Source organism: Anneissia japonica, unplaced genomic scaffold (assembly GCF_011630105.1).
Source record: "Anneissia japonica isolate Jap-2015-1 unplaced genomic scaffold, ASM1163010v1 scaffold69_len1423075_cov170, whole genome shotgun sequence".
NCBI classification, from domain to species: domain Eukaryota; kingdom Metazoa; phylum Echinodermata; class Crinoidea; order Comatulida; family Comatulidae; genus Anneissia; species Anneissia japonica.
Window position 1 is genome coordinate 704,542 of NW_022748202.1, and position 21,218 is coordinate 725,759.

General features: G+C 34.3%; 2 protein-coding genes across 3 annotated transcripts in view; both read left to right on the top strand.

Annotated features, from left to right (window-relative positions):
- Positions 1-4,984, top strand: part of LOC117120774 — an 8,344-nt gene extending 3,360 nt beyond the window's left edge. Inside the window, exons 3-4 of the mRNA XM_033265856.1 lie at positions 2,653-2,746; positions 3,320-4,984. Of these exons, the coding sequence (XP_033121747.1) occupies positions 2,653-2,746; positions 3,320-3,731 (506 nt within the window). The 3' untranslated portion in view covers positions 3,732-4,984. The remainder of the gene's footprint in view (positions 1-2,652; positions 2,747-3,319) is intronic.
- A 242-nt stretch (positions 4,985-5,226) lies between these two features.
- Positions 5,227-20,975, top strand: LOC117120780 (fibropellin-1-like). Of its 2 annotated transcripts, none has more exons than XM_033265868.1 (15): positions 5,227-6,305; positions 7,526-7,636; positions 8,016-8,378; positions 10,420-10,533; positions 13,158-13,271; positions 13,644-13,757; positions 14,256-14,369; positions 15,271-15,384; positions 15,913-16,026; positions 16,522-16,635; positions 16,944-17,057; positions 18,255-18,368; positions 19,054-19,138; positions 19,382-19,537; positions 20,208-20,975. In XM_033265868.1, exons 1-15 carry the CDS (start codon positions 6,242-6,244, stop codon positions 20,242-20,244), a joined length of 1,842 nt encoding a protein of 613 aa, XP_033121759.1. In that variant the 5' UTR covers positions 5,227-6,241; the 3' UTR covers positions 20,245-20,975. The 2 variants fall into 2 exon arrangements, with proteins under 2 accessions (XP_033121759.1, XP_033121758.1); XM_033265867.1 differs by lacking the exon at positions 10,420-10,533 and adding an exon at positions 12,293-12,406.
- Positions 20,976-21,218: the final 243 nt, after the last annotated feature.

The following is a 21,218-nucleotide window of genomic DNA, read 5'->3' on the forward strand; positions in this document are numbered from 1 at the left end:
GATACAAAGGTAGCGATTGCAAAAAATGCGGCATATTCACCAATGACGAATGCATTTTTCCTTTACCGTATTCTTGCATAGACTGCTCGTGGTATGGTAAGTACAGTTCGGTAGGCTGCTCTGTGGCTGATACCTTGCCGTGGTAGAGCAGGTTGTGTTCCTCAGTGATCCAATGAGCTAAACCGGCGGTAGCATAGCCACATGGAAACCCCTAAATTGTCAACATTTTCGGGGCTTCGCTCTCAGAACCTCTTTCGGAACCTTTTAGTCGAAGCTCGACCACGCCCACTTTCCTTTTGTCGGGGAAATCTGACACCTCGTTGGGGGACCGTCCCCCCGTCGGGGACCTCCCTCTCCCAAGTTTGTTTTGTGGAATTTCGCAAGATTCACCAAAACTCTGGCCTTCCTAATTGTGCTGCAAGTCGTCTTTCATGGTCTGAACAAAGTATGAGACTTAATCCTTCAAAATTTTTTATTATGGATGTTTGTTTTTCTAAAAATCCTCCCCTTCCCTATTGTATTACTTTTTATGATCAGGCTATTGCCATGTGATTTTTTTAAATTGCTTAAAGTTTCTATTCAGTCTAACCTTTAATGGGACAAACATGTCGACTATATGGTTTAGAAAGGTAAGGGCAGGCTCCATACCCTGCGTACACTTAAACGGCATGGTGTTTTTCCGCGCGACCTGGTGTCGGTGTATACAGGTTCAGTTAGGCCAGTGTAGGAACATGTGGTGCCGGTATGAAGGGCTGATCATTATTAACCACATTAATTCTATCGAGTGCATTCATAAACGCGCTTGTAGGGTCATCTTGGGCAGATATGCTGATGCTCTTGTTACGTTGCACCTTGATAAAATAAGTCCCAGGCGTCGAGACTTTGCATTTCCTTTGCAATTGCTAAGACTATTTTGATCCCTACTTCTAAATTGTTTTCATTATTGCCTGTTAGAGGTAATGATGTCCACAAAAATTTACTTGATCTGCTGAAAAGCTTCGTAACATTGTTTGTAATATGGTGCGCCACTCTAGCAGTCCTATTTGTAGACTGGGTTCGAGTCCCTAACTCTGCCTCAATCAGTTAAAAAGCTGGAAAAATCGATCGCATCAAAAAAGTTTCTCGACAAACTGACGCTGGTGGCGCTTTCCGAAATGTGCTAATACCACTAATACTACGAAAAATCAAGAAATTAGAGACCCGTGGCTAGTCTACCCTATTTGGTGAAGCTTATTAATGATTGTAATCTTTGAGCGGTGCCCCCATTTTTTTTTCTTTGACGATTCAATTTCCTATTAACAATATATATTATATATATATAGTCCTATTACTGTACATATATTTACATATAATTATATATACCTCATATACCGTATATGATATATATATATATATATATATATATGTGTATGTATATGTATATTTGTATATATGTATATATCCCCCAGACTAGGGGAACTAATTGTCTCTATATCTTCGCTAATTAATCACCGAGTAACTGGAGCACTTAAAATGTACCATAATCATTTCACTACCCGACAAACCCCGTGCTTTATTTATGCATTACATAAATAGTTTCATGTTGCTGTACTTAAATATCACTGGCGCATGATAACAACCAACTGCAAACCACTTCCGGTCATACATCCATAACACAGCACCCCCTCTATAGTTTCGTCGCCTCTGGGTAGGCAAATTAATTTTACTGCAACTATTTGATTCTGCTGACGATCATTTACATACTACAAATATGTTCCTGATAATGGTTTTACTTGATTATATTTAAAAAAAAAAAAAGAAGAAGCAGCCAGCAAACGTCGTAGATTGTATAAGAGAAATAAGGTTATTAAGGAAATAAAGTTATTTTCGGTATTAGCAAGAGATTTGCTAAACAGCTTAAGTTACGTATCTGCCATACCAATGCTAACGGGGGGAGGGGTTCAGATGGGAAACGGACCCCGCCGGGACCTCTGAACCCCCGCTTGGACTCCCCTGTCGGGGAATTTCCAGCAAGGTTGTCGGGAAAAAATGAAATCTCGATCGCCGAAAGTACAGTTTAGGTATGCCTTACTTATCTGTAAAATTTTAGGGATTAACGACTGTTTAGTGTGAGCAGTGCTACAGTATGTGCGAGATGTTTTATATCTATCACGATCGTATAGGTTGCAGTGGTAGCGCGAGATCTCCCCCAATCAGAGGCTGGTACCTCCGACAGGTTTATAAATAATAATAAATGATAACTGCATTTTTTTATTGCCTTCTAACATACATGGGTTGCTATCAATTTTTAAATAAAGAATATCATAATCAACACAATTTTAGGCAACTTTATAAAAGGCTTCTAGGAATGGATGTGCTGTTAATCAGTTTTTTCTCCCTGATAAGGTAAAGCCAAGGTCGAAATGCTTATCAGGAAACGTTTTCAATACGTAATCAAGGGTAATGACAAAAAGAGGAAAGGTGCAAGCTTGTCACCTTGTAAGACTCTAGCGTGAAGTTTGTGTTAACATAAAGTAAAAAATGATTGCATACATGCATTTTTTCAGGTATCCTTAGCTATCCTTTTGATTAACTCTTTTGTGTTTGATATTTGTTTTTGTGTACAATTTGTTTTAATAATAAACAAAAAATATTAATTTGTATTCTTTGAAGGTTGTACATCAACTCAACATAACTACTTGATTGTGGTGTACATATTCTGTATCTTAGTAGGGGTGATGTGTCCAATATCTGTCTTCAACTGCAGGTATATTTTGAATTCATTTACTTTTGATGATATTGTTAAGAGTATCGGTCTTACTGCTACATTCCTTATATTGTATGAAATGATGGTCCTATTTAAAAGGACAAGTTTACCGATTTTATATTTGAAAATTGATTTAGCATGATTAGGTATATAATATTATGTAATTTTATAAGTAGGATATTTTGTAACTGAGTATGTTTATTCAGTTCTCAAATTACATAATGGCAAAGATAATAAAAAGCAAAAAATAGAGCAATTCGAGATACAGTGTAACGCTTCCTGAGGCCGTCCATGAGAGCTCTTCTATCCGAGTGGCGGCGCTATATCTTTGATTGGTTCTGGTTTGTTGGATTGTTTGTTTGTTTTCATTAGTTTCTCCACTCCATCAAATAATTTTCCTCCATTCTAGAGAGGATGTACGTTCCATCAAAGTTAATGCAAACTACGCGATGAGCTCATTCTTCTTCTATTTATGTTCTTTAATAATCGGTAAAATTATCCTTTGAATACAGGTCGTGTTTGAAATGTATAGCTTTGTATCACTAATGACATGTTTTTTCCTAAACAATTTAGGTATTATTATAAACACCGAATGAAAACTGAAAATTCTACAAATACGGTTATGACTGATGATATAACCAACATGCAAACCAGTGGAAATATTAGCAATGCTCCAAACCCTCCCGGAGAAATGTCTGGGGTAGTTAATTCAGTATGTGGTACATCGCCAGCAACAACGACTACACTAGAAGGTAGAGGATATGAAATCCCTCTGCCAAGCTGTTGCACTGAATCTTATGGAGTTGCTGTTGTACATTCCATAGAATCACGCAGGAAAGATACATTGATTAATGAGTATGCTGAGCCAACATGTACGCATAAAGCAGAGTATGAATTCTGTCTGCCAACCAGCGGTATTGATGAATCTGCGTCTTCACTTAAATCACCTATTGGAGAGGGCTTATACATTACATTGAATCAGTGACGCATACTTAACATGAGATATAATTTATGTATACACAAAATACTGTTCTTGTATTGTTTTAGTGATAATACGGAAGTATTTTTACTTCCTAGTTTGCTGATGATGTGTCCCATATTATGTGATTTGACCAGGGGAAATAATATGAAGCGCTTAGAGTCATTGTTGGCATTAACATTATTCTCTCATTATTATCACCATCATCATTATTATCATCATCATCATCATCATCATCATCTTCATCATCATCATCATCATCATCATCTTCATCATCTTCGTCATCATCATCATCATCATCATCATCATTAAAATATATCCTCTTTTCTAAAAGAATATAACATTTTAACAGAGTGCAAGCAGGAAATGAAAGTTTTAAAAGAATTAATAAAAAAATTACTATACTACAGGCCCACAAATACTAATAGAAGTAACTATATGGCAGCAAATAGCAACTTTGGTGGTCATAGATCTTCTAACCGCTCCCTGCTGTTACAACTAAAAGCAGCCTACCTAAATTATGGACACCTAATGTTATATTTTTCGATTCTCTCTCATGAAACTTGTGCAAGTCAAAGTTATAAGACAGTTTAATTTAGTTTCCATAAGTAGTAAATTGTGGTTTCAAAATATTTTAATATTATTTGGGATTTGCATTGTATAGAAAGTTGTTGGTCACACTGACGAAAAAGATTCACTACACTCATTAAGACTTGATAATTTGTGTGTGATCAGTACACTTCTGTCCATGGAGGAAATAGAACGTAGATTGAGTTTCTTTTCACAATCTCGAACAAAATTCTAGCGCATGCATAGAAACTATACATAAATTTGGTGCACGGCGGGCCAGGGTTGGCACAGCGGGTTTAGAAAAGGAGGGCTAAATGCGGTGGTGCCAGCGGGGGAGGGGGTGAGGGAGGGTGTTAATCTCCGGCCAAATATAGTAGTGATGAAATATGTCATCTGTTTTGGACACATAAATACCTAAAATGCCACTCCTCTACCTCAGATTTTCTCACAGCACTTAGTTAATAATAATGCCAGAACATGTAGTAAATAACTAGGCCTATTATCAGTGGTGGCGCCAGGACCTGCCCGACGGTGGGGCTAAAGGCCCCGACGGGGGCTAGTGGAGCGAATCGAGTCTCACTTGGCTGGGGGCCAGGGAGCCGCCTAGGGCTCCCGGTGGGGGTCCACGGATATTTGATGAATTATGGCGAATTTTTATTACTCATTTGATAGGCATCGAGTTACTATAATATGACTTCATGTTGGCTATGCTTTTTAATGTTGAAATCATCTTCAAAAACCAAAACATTTTGAACAAAGCAAGAAACAAATAGTATGCAATGTAACCATCTAATTTATTTTCAAATCCTCATTCCTGTCTCTTATACACATCTCAACTCTGTGGAATATGGCTTTTTGCTGTTATGCAAGGCAAAATCAGTGGGTCTGGAAAACTACATTCTAATGATTTCTTTGTCTTTGTAAAATTTATCCAAAAATAAATGTGATTGGTCTAGCAGATTTTTGTTTCTAAACTCTACCAAATTCGCTTGTACAACAGAATAAATCCGGTTCCGATTCATCTTATATTGACAGAGAAAAATCATCTAGATCCAATAATGTAATATATTCAATGTTATTTTCTTTGTTATGATCCACACATTATAATGAAACGTTTAGTTACACAACTTAGAGTCGTGTAAGTAAACGTTTCAATATAAATTAATTTATATAATTGTTTTAGTAATCTTGCATTTATATTATTATAATATTGTTAATTAACCCACGGAGTTATAACCTTAGGAGTTAATGTGCACATTGAGTAATACCATTGTCGTAGCGCCACTCACCATTGACATTCTGCCGTGAATAGGCGCTACAATCTGTGATTGATTGAATATATTTCACTATAATTTTATATGTACATATAAATACATATATATATGGATCAATATATATATATATATACATATATATATATAAGTTTTCGCTGATTATGATGACATTCTTTTGTTTTTCGTGTGCTACTGCTACAAAAGTGTTATTCAATAAATATACTAAATGTATGTTCGATATTAAGAGATAGTGAGAGCTCATGGTTTGAACGGCGGGTTTACGAAAGGGCCAAATGCATAGGGCGATACCATTTTAACTGTGTTGTGTAGATCTAAGAAAAATATTGTGATTTGATAATGGATTTAATAAATAATAGACGTATAATAACTGTTGTCAATTGACAAGCACAAACATTTATCTTCTCTTTTCCTTTCTCAATAAATTGAGTTTAAGTTGAGGTCGTGGTGCAATTTGCCTCGTTATAAAATACAAGCATTATTTAATGGACTGTTCAAAAACTGTACGTTATGAACGAATTAAGGACTTGAGTGAAATTAGTGGATTAAATAACACTTGGGTGCAAAGTGATTTTGTAATGAACTGTTTATACAGTAAGAGAATGTTATTTCGGTCTTTCATGTCTTGTCAGAATTTTGAGATTGGAAGCTAAAATGAAACTTTTTATAGTCCTGGTTATCAATCATGTCCTGATATTGCAGACTGAAGCTGTGGGAGGTAAGTTGTCGTAGCTCTTCATTCGGAATCAGAATATAGTTAATGTTCTCAGAAAATTTACATACGTCACTTGATGGATTCAATACAAAAACAAATACGTATGGCATACATTCAACTTGCAACAATTAGATAATACTCCAGCACCAGGCCCATATAGCGTGACTTAACTGGTGGGAGGTTCCTTTCAGTGGAAATTGGACCCCTTGGCTTGTATGATCTCCGATACACTATAGAACATTCTAAATATATCTACGAATATCAATTTGTTTTTAAATGCTGACCATCTCCAGTTTTTAGGCGGTTCGTCGTAAGCCCCTTGAGTTGGAGCAGGGGTAGACATTTTTTATTCTAGCACCTCTCGACTTAAATGTGAATATAAGTTTCTTTTGTACGCCATTTTGTCATAATTTTGAAATTTAAGTGTCTGGGCATGCTTTCCCCTTCCTTGAATCCACCACTGATCTGCTTAATGGGCTTTCTTAACACATTTAAGTTTTGTGAACTACACAAAGATACACATAAGCACTGACTTCTGTGAGAAGATTGATAATAAGGCAGTAAAAACATGCAGAATTAGGAATTTGCGGAGATGGATTAATTTCTAGGAGATTCCTGCTGATGGAGTGCCGATTTCCGGGAGACGCCCACGAGTTCCGAAAGACTTAGGACCCTTTGTATGGTCTGTCTGTTTTTGATAAACCAAAAGTCACCCACGGACAGATACGTTAATAATATAATGTACCGATGTGTAGGAGGAGTGTTTGTAGGTCTTTATGTGTGTTTGTGACGTATAGGTAAATCCCCGAAATAAACCAGAAGCTGTAATAAATATTATGATTATTAATGAAACGTGAAAAAGAGGAATCTGGCAGATAATCAAACGTACATTCGACAAAAGTGTTCTTGCTTCGGTAATTATGTAGGGGCGGCGCAAGGAATTGCTCGACTGAGGAGGCCAAGCTTGAAAAAAAGAAAAAAAGTACGAAATAAAAGAAAACTCATGACAAAAAAAAATATAAACTGATAAGAAGGGAAAAAATAATGCTGTAATATTTTTGTGTGTGAGTGTTTAAGTGTATTATATGTATTCTACATGCAATAAAGAAAAATTTGAAAACAATAATTGGTATCTATATTGAAAAAAAAACACATTGGGAGACAAGTAGTATAGATTGAAATAACAAATCTGTTTTAACTTAATTCATTTACTTTTCTTGCAGAGTGCTTTAGTTTTCCATGTCAAAATGGCGCAAATTGTGTTGAAGCGGCAGAAGCATACATCTGTTACTGTCAATATGGATGGATGGGAACAAATTGTGACATCACATCAGGTTAACCATTGATTTATTATCCTTTCCTAAAAACAGAATGTGTTTTAATATAAAGATTATAAAATATTTCAATTATTTTTGATAGCACAATTCTTATGAATATGCACTACTAATAGAAAAAATATACTGCTGTATTGTTTCAATGGAATGGAAAGAAGTACGACCACAGCAATTTAGTTAGCAAGCTATTTCTTGGTGCTATATATGCAGAATTAGAGCTTTACACTTCTGCGAATTTGCATCAACGTTTTTATTAAATATGTAGTCTATTTTGCGAGTCTAGACCTTACAAACATCACATGGTGCGCTCTGCATTAGAGTTTCAAAATCACTTGTAGTCGCTCTAAAATTTAAGGTTTTATTCATTCCATTTTTAAAGGACAAAATTGTGGCACAAATCACTATGCAGCAACAGGCCAAATTTCATCACCAAACTACCCGGCTGATTACGCAGACCGGAGCGCTTGCATCTATCTTATCCGGGTCTCTAAAGCCCAAAAGATCGTATTTACGATAGAACAGTTTAACACCGAAAAAGACAGAGACTTTTACGAATACGGAGCTGGTGGTACAGCAGACTTCAATGTTGCCATTGCACAGTACTCGGGTAATACGTCCATACCAAGTGAAGCGCCATTTACGTTACCATTCACGTACACTATTACGGACGACTCTGCATGGATTTTATTTTCTGCAGATTTTAATAATCCACGTAGTGGTTGGACATTGAGCTATCGAGCAGGTATGTATGATTATAGAATATATTAATTTATTTTAAGTAAACACCAAGCACCAATTTTATTGATTGTGCTATCTTTCTGCAGATTTTATTAGCCCAAGTTGGCACTTGTAGCAATAAAAAAAAAATGAATTGAATTGAATGACTGTTTTAATATTTAATAGCTATAATGATGAAATCGTCTGGAAATACATTTGATTTTAGATTGATATATCATACTTTTGTATGAAATTAACGGAAATTTTAAAGCACTTGATCATATTAAACGTTGACACAAATGTACACAACATGCAACCATCTCTCTTCTGAGGGAAATACGTTAAATTGCAATATGTCAAACAGCCATTTCCTATCCATCATTTAGAGAGAGACCAAAAAAAAAAAAAAAAAAAAACCAAACCACTTAGTTGGGAATTTGCTTTCAAATATTTAGCTCCATCATTTTTGGGTTGAATTAGAAGAATATAAGCAATATTAGCTTGCTTTTCAGCGGGATTTGAGCCGGTTTGTGAGGAGTCATTTATTTACAACGTCATAACTTTGCCTATACCAATCCATTTGCTTAGTTTGAAGCGGCAACAGAAAGGCAGTTTTCTTGCAATCAGTTATATATTAAAAATAATCTCATTGGATAAAATTTTCTTCCGTTATATTTTTGCATTCTTTTAAAGGCTTTTAAAAATAAAAAAAAAACTCACAGCAAGCCCAGAGATCTGGGCGTGTTCCATTTTGTTAACTAATGAAAATGTGGTACCTGCTGTATCAAAGACTTGTTAAAATTCAAGAAATGAATATTCTTGATTTTGGATTTATTTTTACAGTGTTATGAATCGATTGGGAATTTATTTTTAACAATTTTCACTAATAATTGATCATTTAATGAAGTGCATTTTCATACCCTTTTTGGATAATGAAATCATCCAAATATTGCGCCATGCAGCGTGCTCAATTAGACTTGCCACAAGTCTCTAATTATAAGTTTTCCTAGTATTAGTTAATTTTGGAGAGCGCCACCAGCGACGGTATATATCGAGAAACTTTTAACGCCAAGCAAATAGGTAATATGGAACGCCATTGGTGTCAAAATAGATTTAAAGACAAAGATTAGGGACTGGAACCCAGTCTACGTGCTCAATCTGTTCATTTTTGTCTTTTGTACACTCGCGCAGTATTAAAATAGTTTTGTTATGTCAAAACAGCTATAAACATATTGATTTGTTTTTGGTTTTTTTTTAATCTTTATTCATATTTCTTTGCTTTGAGCAGGTAATCCAATAAATGTCTAAATTTCAAAATCTACTAACTCATATATGGACACGCTTCATACCATCTGTCTTTATCAATCTCACAACTGTTATCTTTACTTTCCACAAGACAGTCAAACTCAGTTAATGTTACCTGTTCCTAGAATGCTGCATGTTTGTACTGGCGAATATTCTATTTATTTTGCTGCTCCAAAATTATGGAACTTTCTTCCACTAGATCAACTTCAGATACTTATGTATTCAAGACCCTCCTTAAAAACCTTTAATTAATTTAATTATTTATATGTAAGCGCCAGTAATTTTTTTTCTAACAGGCGTTATACAAAATATTCTCCTGTATTAATAAAGAACTTCATAATTATATATTGTTATTGTAAAAACCTGTAATTGAGGTACACTAAAAAGACACTGTAGTTCTGAAAACAGCTGTTGTTTTGATATGTCTATTTATAATATAAAATATTCATTAGAAATGCCAATGTAAAATTATTAATTGTATTATATAGTAAATGAAATCGCATTTCATTTATGCAATATCTTTTTTTTGCAATATTTTATTACAGTAGAATCTCAATGGGTTAATTTATTTATTTATATTTTTCAGTTTTTTTTATGAATTTTAAAAATTTTCTCTCGAATAATTGTTTTGTATTATATTGTAATGTCTATTAATTATTCAGGCTATTTTATTATGTTTACTTTTTATGCCTGTAATGTCTGTATTATGCAAAAATGAAATAATTTTGTGAAGAAAAAAAAATCCGTATTCTTTATCTTAGATCTTGATGATTGTTTAAGTGCTCCCTGCTTGAATGGCGCCATCTGTACTGATGCTGAATTTTCTTATTCCTGTCAGTGTGCCCCTGGCTATGAAGGCGACAATTGTGAAACAAGTATGTTTTATTTACAAAATATTTAATCCTTATATGTCCACACTTTTTGTGAAAAATTAAGCTTCATCACTGAACATACAACAAGCATAAGTTACAAAATAGCAATATAGAAAAAGCAGTAAAAATAAAGAAATTGACAGGTACCAAGTACCTGTCAATTACCTGCCAAGTGTTGGAAATTGCCTGTTAAAACGATACAACATACTACAAAAATAGTATTTAAAAAAAGATAAATACATTTAACATTATATAATATGTATCTTTATATGACAAGACAGACAGTTATTGAATTATTATTTATTTAATTAAACACATACATACAATAACTTTAAAAATAGATATAAAATCATATTGGATTATAAAAACGTTAATTAAAAAAAACAAATTATTTCTTTATTTTCACTACATTTAACATGTTGACCATCAATATCAAGGTGTGACTTTTTATTTAAATCCAATTTGAACATGTTTTACTCAGTCAAATGGTCAACTTTCAATAGAGAAACATTGATTGGCTTAAGTAAAATACTTGTTAGGTCCAATTTTAGGTTTACATGTTTGTATTGTGTGTGAAGTTAGAGAGGACGCTCTTTGACAATAGTAGTTTTTGTAACCACTTTTATCCCTCCAGAGTTCTCCTCTTTCATTTTGGATGGTTAAGCTAATGTTTGTACTGCCGAAAAGGCATAAAATAGAAAAAAAAAAAAAAAAAAAATCTATTGCCAGGAATTTTGTAATTTTTCCTGAAAAATTCATAGAGATATGGCTATTTTCTTGCACTTATTTCCAGATATAAATGAATGTTCGTCAAGTCCTTGTCAAAATGGGGCTGGCTGCGTGGATGGCTTTGGTATGTATAGCTGCACTTGTACTCCTGGCTGGACCGGAATAAACTGCAACATAGGTAAGTCGTACTGTATTGATGATGGACTATTATTACGTTGGATTGAATTTCTTCGGTGTGATTCACCAAGGATAACCCTCGAAAGTTCTGAGAATTATTTCCGTAGTATACTGTGTGGGTGTGTGTGTGTGTCTGTGTAGTTTGTGCGTAACATGTACATGGGCCATAATGCCCACGGAACCAACAGCTTTATCGTCCCATCTGAAAGAGCTGTCTCTTATACACATCTAGATGTGTATAAGAGACAGTCACTAAGGAAACAAGAACAAGATTAAATTTACAAGTTTAAACCAGAAACCAAAACAAAAACATTTATTTATTAAATTAAATTTATCAACAATAATAAAAACAATTATGTACAATTAATTATATTAGGAAAATGTCACTGAAATTAAACAGCTCAAAAATTCATTGATAAATACGGATTCAAACAAAATGTTTTTATGTTAATAATTTACGGTACTAATCCAAGGCAGGTTCAATATATAGGCCTACATATATTTTATAAAATTGTCATTCGTCATATGATGTCATTCGTTAATTTGTTTTATATGGTAACCTTTATTCGCAGATATTGACGAATGTCAAAGCCAGCCATGTCAAAATAACGGTGCATGTACCGACAGCATTAACCAGTACACATGCTCTTGCGTGGGTGGCTGGACTGGGGCTGTCTCTTATACACATCTAGATGTGTATAAGAGACAGGTATTGTATTGTAATGTCTATTAATTTTTAGGGATATTTCATTATGTTTACTTTTTCTGATCACTGTAATGTCTGTATTACTGACATAGAAATACTAAAAAGAAATAATTTTGTGAAGAAGAAAAAAATCCCTTTTCTCTTTCTTAGATCTAGATGATTGCTTGGATGCTCCCTGCTTGAATGGCGCCATCTGTAATGATGCTGAATTTTCTTATTCTTGTCAGTGTGCCCCTGGCTATGAAGGCGACAATTGTGGAACAAGTATGTATTATGCACAAAATATTTAATCCTTATATGTCCACACTTTAAAAAAAAATTAAGCTTCATCACTGAACATACAAAGTAGCTGAAGTTACAAAATAGCAATATAGAAAAAGCAGCAAAAATAAAGAAATTAACAGGTGCCAAGCACTTCTACATCCCACCTTCAACCAATCAACGTCACATCGAACAAAAAAGAGATGTGTGGGAAATTGTCTGTTTAAAACGATACATAAATAGTATATATAATTACAAGACAGACAATTATTGAATTATTATTTAATTAAACTAATACATACAATAACATTAAAAATAGATACAAAATCATATTGGATTATAAAAAAAGTTGATTAAATTATTAATTATTTTCAATACAATTAATATATTGACCATTAATATCAAGGGGTGACTTTTTATTCAAATCCAATTTGAACATATTACTCAGTCAAATGGTCAACTTTCAATATTAGGGAAACATTGATTGGCAAGTAAAAAATTAGGTCCAATTTTAGGTTTAAGTTATCAATGTGTTTGTATTTTGTGTGAAGTTAGAGAGGCACGCCCTTTGACAAAAGTAGTTTTTAATCACTTTTGTTTCCTCCTCTTTCATTTTGAATGGTTAGTCTAATGTTTGTACTGCCGAAAGAAGTAAAATAGAAAAAAAATCTATAGCCATTAATTGGTAATTTCTCCCCCCCCCCCCCAAAAAAAATTCATAGAGATATGGCTATTTTCTTGCACTTTTTTCCAGATATAAATGAATGTTCGTCAAGTCCTTGTCAAAATGGAGCTGGCTGTGTGGATGGCCTTGCTATGTATAGCTGCACCTGTACTCCTGGCTGGACCGGAATAAACTGCAACATAGGTAAGTCGTACTGTAGTGATAATGGACTATCACATTGAATTGGATTTCTTCGGTGTGATTTACCAAGGATAACCCTCGAAAGTTTTGAGAATTATTTCCAGAGTGTACTGTTTTCTTTAACGTGCACATGAGCCTAATGCCTACGGGACCAACAGCTAAATCGTCCCATCTGAAAGAAGGTGCGCTATCGTAACTTGCATTTCAGCCCTCTAGTTTAAATACAAGGAGAGCAGCGATTGGAATTGAACCAGGGACCAAGAGGCAAGAGATCATGGCGGTTCAGCTACCGCCAGTTTAGCTGACTGAGCTGCTGCATATTAATAGCTTTGCAATTAAATGTTTACATGCTAATGTTAAATTATTCTATTTCAGATATTAATGAGTGCAGTAGCAGTCCGTGTTTAAATGGTGCAACCTGTAACAATCTGCAGAACATGTTTACTTGTTCTTGTCTTGCGGGATACACCGGAACGCTTTGTGAGACAAGTAAGTTCAATTTAGATACTTAGAATAATAAATGTGTTTAAAAAGACATTTATTTTTTATTTTTGTTTGTTTTTTTATTATTGTTTTTTATATAAAAACACTGAAAATATCTTCGAATTTAAATTTAAATGTGCTTTATTTTCAATTTCGTAAACAAAATTGAAGAGTAACAACAAATTCTCAAAAACAAGAACAAGATTAAATTTACAAGTTTAAACCAGAAACCAAAACAAAAACATTTATTTATTAAATTAAATTTATCAACAATAATAAAAACAATTATGTACAATTAATTATATTAGGAAAATGTCACTGAAATTAAACAGCTCAAAAACTCATTGATAAATACTGATTCAAACAAAATGTTTTTATGTTAATAATTTACGGTACTAATTCAAGGCAAGTTCAATATATAGGCCTACATATATTTTATAAAATTGTCATTCGTCATATGATGTCATTCTTTAATTTGTTTTATATGGTAACCTTTATTCGCAGATATTGACGAATGTCAAAGCCAGCCATGTCAAAATAACGGTGCATGTACCGACAACATTAACCAGTACACATGCTCTTGCGTGGGTGGCTGGACTGGGGATGTATGTAATGTTGGTAAGTTTGCTTAAAAAGTATTCACACAAAAATACTATATTTTTTCCAAAACGTAAATACTTAGCTCCGGATATCTCACGGTCTTGTATGTCCACAGTTGCAGGGGTAGTACCAGTGGAGGAATGAAAGATTAGGGGGTGCTGAGGTAGGTGTGGACTCTGGCCCATCTGTCGATACTGATGTGCTGCCAATCGAGTAAAAGCTGGCACCACTCCTGGAAATTTTTGATAATGACAAATATAGATAGATGGATAGGGGGATGAGTATAAAATCTTACAGAACTCACTAATCCCTCCCAGAATAAATTTCTTTTATAGGTATACAGAAATGCGGTTTTTTTTTTATTTTCAGGGAACATTTTTCAAGAGAATTATTTTCAGTCTCATAAACTTTGTATTAATTAGGAAAATTGTGTGAAAATTTGACTTAAATGTAACAGAAACAAGGCCTAGGAGTACTAACTAGGGTTTTCTTGGTACTTTTTTTGTCTTTATTAAACAAGATGCATACAAACACTAAATTGTACCACTTTACAGACTTGGGAGGGAATCATCTTGATTGCAGGCCCAGACTTCGCAAGTACTACGGAATTTCCGTAGTTGCTACTGAAATTTTACTTAAATACGGACGTACGGAAATAGACAAAAACACTACAGAAATTTGTCTTAGGCCTTAATAAAGAGGTCTAATATCCAGATCAAATAACTATCTATCATTTGAAATGTATTTTATTAACTCAGAGGTGTGTGTGTGACTGAATTCGTTCTCAAACTCAAGATATTTGGCTGGAAATTTTAATTGATACTGCCACCATATGCTTATAACAATGATGAAAATAGAGATGATATTGAAGCAACTTCATGATAAACATTGTTTGTTTTATAATTTTTTCGTCTTACAGATTACGATGAGTGCTCCAGTACCCCATGTCAAAATGGCGCGCAGTGCGCCAATGGAGTTAATCGCTATGATTGTACCTGCGTGCCAGGTTATAACGGAATCAACTGTGAAAATAGTAGGAAGCAATTTATGTTTTTGATCACCATGTTCTGAAGCCGGTCATACACTAGGCGAATTTATTCACGCGAATCAAAAGGGTCGGTTTGCTTCCTGAGCTCTGATTGGTCGCGCATTTTTACCCTCTGCAAAGTAAAAAAAATGCTCGACCAATCACAGCTCACTGAAGTGAAAAACACCAATAGAAATGTGAATGCGCCTACGCATGAACCTATGCTTTTAATTTACGCAAATAAATTCTTTTAGTGTAAAGCCGGCTTAAAGTATTGAGTTTTCACCATTGTATGAACTTTTGCTTGTTGAATAGAAGTAAGAATCGGATGATTGAATTAATATGTATTTACTGACAGACATTGTAGATAACATTTTAAACATAATTTTATTACATACTATGTCTATTTCATGAATAGTTAACTGGATAATTTTATTAAATAATTGTCTAATACTTTAAAACTAATATTTACAAACAATATAACAATAATGATAGCGTAGATTTTATTCTTAAATGATACATTTTTATTTACAGACATCAATGAGTGTTTGAGTAACCCATGTCAGAATTTAGCTGTTTGTATCGACAACGTTAACAGGTACGAATGCGACTGTACTGCAAGTTGGACTGGTGCTAACTGTGAAATTGGTAAGAATAACGTGAATGATAATGAATTTGTAATAATTTATGCAAGTTATAATGAACATTACACAGGCTACCAGCTCACATGCATAATGCATGAGTCTCACGCATGAATCCACTTTTTACGTTTCACGCATCATAACAATTTTTTAATGTGATAGAATGTATAGGCTGATTATACCCTAAAATTCATAAATATGAAGTGAATTCGTCAGTAAAATGTAAATACAGGCCTTATAAATTTCTTTTAAAAGCTTTACCAACCAAAGACTATACGAATCGTCTCAAGGCGCTGACAGTATACAGACTCCTAAGTCAGATTAGAAAATAAAAAAATTGCAAAAAATAAACTGAGAACACAAAAGGAAAAGGAAGTGTAATGCCTGGCATAAGATAGCCTAACCGTGCTTATTAAAAAAAATATAAGCATATCCTAAGAAAGCAATGTTACACAATAATCAATGTTTTGCAGATTTATCGTTATTTTGCCCCTTATTTCAGATACAAACGAGTGTGCCAGCAATCCATGTCAGAATGGCGGTGCATGTGTTGACGGAACAAATCGTTTTGACTGCACGTGTGTACAGGGATGGTCGGGCACTTTATGCGAGCAAGGTAGGCTAATTTTAATAACTCAGGTGTACCTCCAAGTATCAAAACAGATATTCAGCAACAGGATTTGTTGGACATTGGAAATCACCTTGTATCAGTCAATGCGACGGATGGTTCAGGAAACACCAACAACTTATGTTCCTTTAATATAAAGGTCATAGGTAATAGGCCATAATCACATTTTTATACAGTATAATCATTTTCATTGTGTTTAAAACATAACTTAGATGTTAATGTATAACTAATGAGTGAGAGATTTGCTGTTTGATAAAAATAGGAAAACAATAATGAATTGTTTTCTTACGTTACAGGCTATAACGAATGCTTCAGCTTCCCGTGCCAAAATGGTGGCGTCTGTACCGATGCGATTAATGGATCCTTTTGCACCTGCCAACCAGGATATAGTGGCGCACGATGCGATGAAGGTAAACTTACAGACTGACCGGTCATTATAGGGCCAGGATCCCACAAACGCAATGTTTACATACATTTGTGCTGTAATTTTGTGGGAATGTCGTAACAATATCCAGGAGAAGGGCTTAATTGTACAGTAATCATAAATTTACTTTTTGTTTAGTTAAAAGTGTTACCATATTTATTTATTTGAGTTTTTTTTTTTTATACTTGTAGTCAATTTCTTATTGTGTTATCATAGTCTTGTTTTCGATATTATAAAAGGTTTGATATCGTGTTAATATTAATTTAAATAATAATGCCAAACATTTATAACCGCACCAATTCCAAATTGAATGATGAAAGGCGCTGATTGTTATTACCTCTGTTACTGAATAACATACTACGGCAAACCAGCACAAAATGCAGCCTTCTTTGCTCCAGGTAGAGTTTAGATAAAGTGCCATGCCCAAGGACACAAGCGACTTGCACAACGAGAGTTTCGAACCCCTGATCTCAAAGTTGGGAGCCCTAGCCATAAGCAATGCGCCAACCACTCTATTCAAAGTACATATTCCCATTTCCATAAACCCCTGTGTACTGGTCCTTACAGCCCCTGTTGTGGACAGATGAGAAATAGCAGGTTCCAATTTATTGGGAAGAAACAAATTACTGAACAAGCTAGTACGTACCTCGAGCGCTTAACACTTTGATATACAGCGCTATTTGAAAATACATACATTACATTATCTTTTGTTAGAATGCATAAGATAAGTATGTGTAGGTAGCTATTGTGCTCAAGTGGTATCTTCAAATATATAACTTATTAGTAGGGAGGTTTCGATTTGCGCGCCAATTTGACGCTGAAACGGAATCACTCATGCATGACTGTTCTTCCAAGCATCCTACATTACCTGTATATATAGATTTGGCCAAATTGCGTCCTACAATCTACGCGATGAGGAAAACATTCTTGCATGCGCAGATGACTTTTATTGACCCTGCCTCCGGTCCTCTAATCATAAAAACTTTTAAACAAAATTGAAATGTAAGTGGTAATAGGAACCATTTCCCAATCAGGTCTGGTTTTTAAATAGAACCAATTATTCTTTGATTATATTGGCTTATTATGTTTTATATTTCATCTGCAATTGATACTGTTTATGATTTTTCTATAAATATTTTTTACTCAAATATATTTAGTTTATTACTTCTTTGCTTGAAAACAGACGTTGATGAGTGTGCGAGCAATCCTTGCGTGTATACGAGTTTCTGTGTGGATGGAACCAATGGATACTCCTGTACTTGTTTAAGTGGATATGAAGGTGAACGTTGTGAGGAAGGTAAGCTAATAGATACACACAGAATCCACACAGCTAGCAATTTTTAAAATATCGTTACAGTTACACTATATAAATGAATAGATAAAACTTAAAAAAAAAACAGTGCTGAGATAGGAACGTAAGTTATTATAATCGTATCAATCACTGGCCTTCAACGAAAATTTCATTTTTTACAACTAAATTTAAAAGGAACTTATATTTGGTTTATTGTTTTTGTTTTTTGGATTGTTTTTTTTTTTTGTCTTTTTTCGGGGAGATGGGGAGGGGGACATGAGTAATTTTTTTGGTGAGGAGGGGTATCTGTCTGCACAACCTCATGTAATTTATAAATTAATTTACACATTATTTTAAATAAACAATAAATGATTTTATCACAATCACAACAGATATTCAGCAACATGATTTGTTGATGATTGGAAATCATTTTTCATAAGTCACTGCGATGGATTGTTCAGGATACAACAGCACCTTGTACTCTTCAACTTAACAATCATAGGTATATGTCGAAATTCTATTTAATGATTCGGTGAAGTACGCCTCAGCAGCAACTCTCTCTTTTCTCCTTTTTAATGTTTTCTATTATAATTATGAACTATATGACAATAAGAGTATTTTTGGGTAATGTTGGTTTTTATGTATTTTTTTATATAATAAGAAAATAAATAATTATATTCTGTATTCTTATAGCATTATGCATCAACCTACCTGATACTAGTATACATAGTCTTTGTCTGCGTGGTGATGTGTACATTATTTGTCTTCATCTGCAGGTAGTGTTTCTATTCATATCTAGCTACATTTCTTTTAAGAATTTTATTTTATTTATTTTTTTTTTTTTTAGTTAGGCCTATATTATATTTTTGATATTCAGAATGTTGGTTTTGCTATTACACTCTCTATATTGACATTGTTGTTTGCTTTTATGAAATTACAGGCCTGTTTAAATAGCTATGGTTTTTTTTGCTTAAGTGTTACTTGATAACAATGATGACATTTTTTTTTTTCTTAATTAGGTGGTATTATAAAAACCATAAGAAAACGGAACATACTACAAATATGAACAACATTCAAACCAGTAGTGCTCCCAACCCACCTAGAGAAATGTCAGTGGTGGCTAGTTCAGTGTGTAGTGCAATTCCAACAGCAACGAACACACCAGATAACACAAGGTATGAAAACATTTCTCTGCCAACCAGTGGTGCCGCAAAACGATCTATGCCATCACAAAGGAATGATCATTCAGTTAATGATGATGTTGGAGTTATACCAACAACATCAAATGTACTAAGTGATACAGGGTATTAAATTCCTCTGCAAGCCAGTGGTGTTGGTGGAGCTGCTCTAGAACGAGCTATGGGATCACGAAGGAAAGATGATTTGATCAATTATAATAACGAAGCTAGACTAACAACACCAAATTTACCAAGTGACACAGGATATGAAATTCCTCTGCAAGCCAGTGGTGTTCATGGAGCTGCTGTAGAACAAGCTATGGAATCACAAAGGAAAGATGATTTGATCAATGATAATAGCAGAGCTGCAGCTCCACTTGATTCAACTTGTGAAGATCACATATATACTACAATAATTTAAGCATAACTTGAGATATAAAGCATGTATACACAAGATAGTATTATATTTTTGTAATAATTTCATTTTCTAGAATCATACAATATTGGACAGAAAAAATAATTGGTAGGGTACAGTTAAAATCCTTTGTAGAATCTAAAAAAAATAATTAATACAACCGTTTTAAGGTATTATTTTCCAACTAATTATAATTTTCACTTATTCTATACAGTATATTTACTTTATATTTTTTGCTTATTCTTACTAAAGGTCTGCTGTCTCTGCATCTGAGGAAGGCCAGCATTGAGTAGATGGATTGTACATACAATTTATGCAGGGGTGGTGCACGCGGGAAGGCAGGGACGACGAGGACCCCCGTCAGGGAGAACCATCCACACCCTTGTCATGGAGAAAACCTCAATTTGTTGGGAGAAAAAAATATTATATGAAATTTCTTCATATTAGTAGACTCTGAAATCGATTAAATAATCATTTGAAACCCCTAAATTGTCTTATTATTCAGGAGGCTTGCCTCTGGATACCTTTTTAATTTTTAGCAACTGCTGATCACGTCCAATTTGTTTTCGTCTGGGACATCCACCACCTATCGGGGACATTGGACCCCCGTAGTGCAAATCTTGGCGCCACCTCTGAGTTCAATATGTATCATATTTCATAATGAATATGATGATGAAAAAATAAGATTATTTAATTTAAAAAAAAGTATATTGTAAATATATTTAGTTAAGAAGTCTAAGTATACACTAGGGAAAATGTTAGGTTGGCGATAAATTGTTGCTGTTACTTCCTACAGATAGAAACAAACCATTTGAAATAACTTGTATACAAAACTACAGGGCGCCATAAGTGAAATAGAATCAGGGGTGGATCCAGAAGTTTTGGTTAGGGGGGGGTGGGGCCTATAGGTATATGTGTAAAGTTCCTCCAAGTGCTGCGGAGACGGGTTTGGGAGGAGGTGTCTCCGTCCGATAAGATGGGGTTAAGAGGGGTAGCTGAACGCTTTAGCTATTAGATGTATGTATGCTGTCTCTTATACACATCTAGATGTGTATAAGAGACAGTTACAGGCCTGTTTTTTTTTTTTTTTTTTTTCTTTTTTTACCTCCCAAAAGGGGGGGGCCGGGGCCGAGCCGCCCCCCCCCTAAATCCGCCCCTGGGCACGACTTTGGAGTTTTTGGCCATCCCTTAAATATTGTGTTAATTAACATCTGTAGAGTGCGATCCTCTTTCGTTGCACTTCGCAGCTCTTCCTGACAGTTC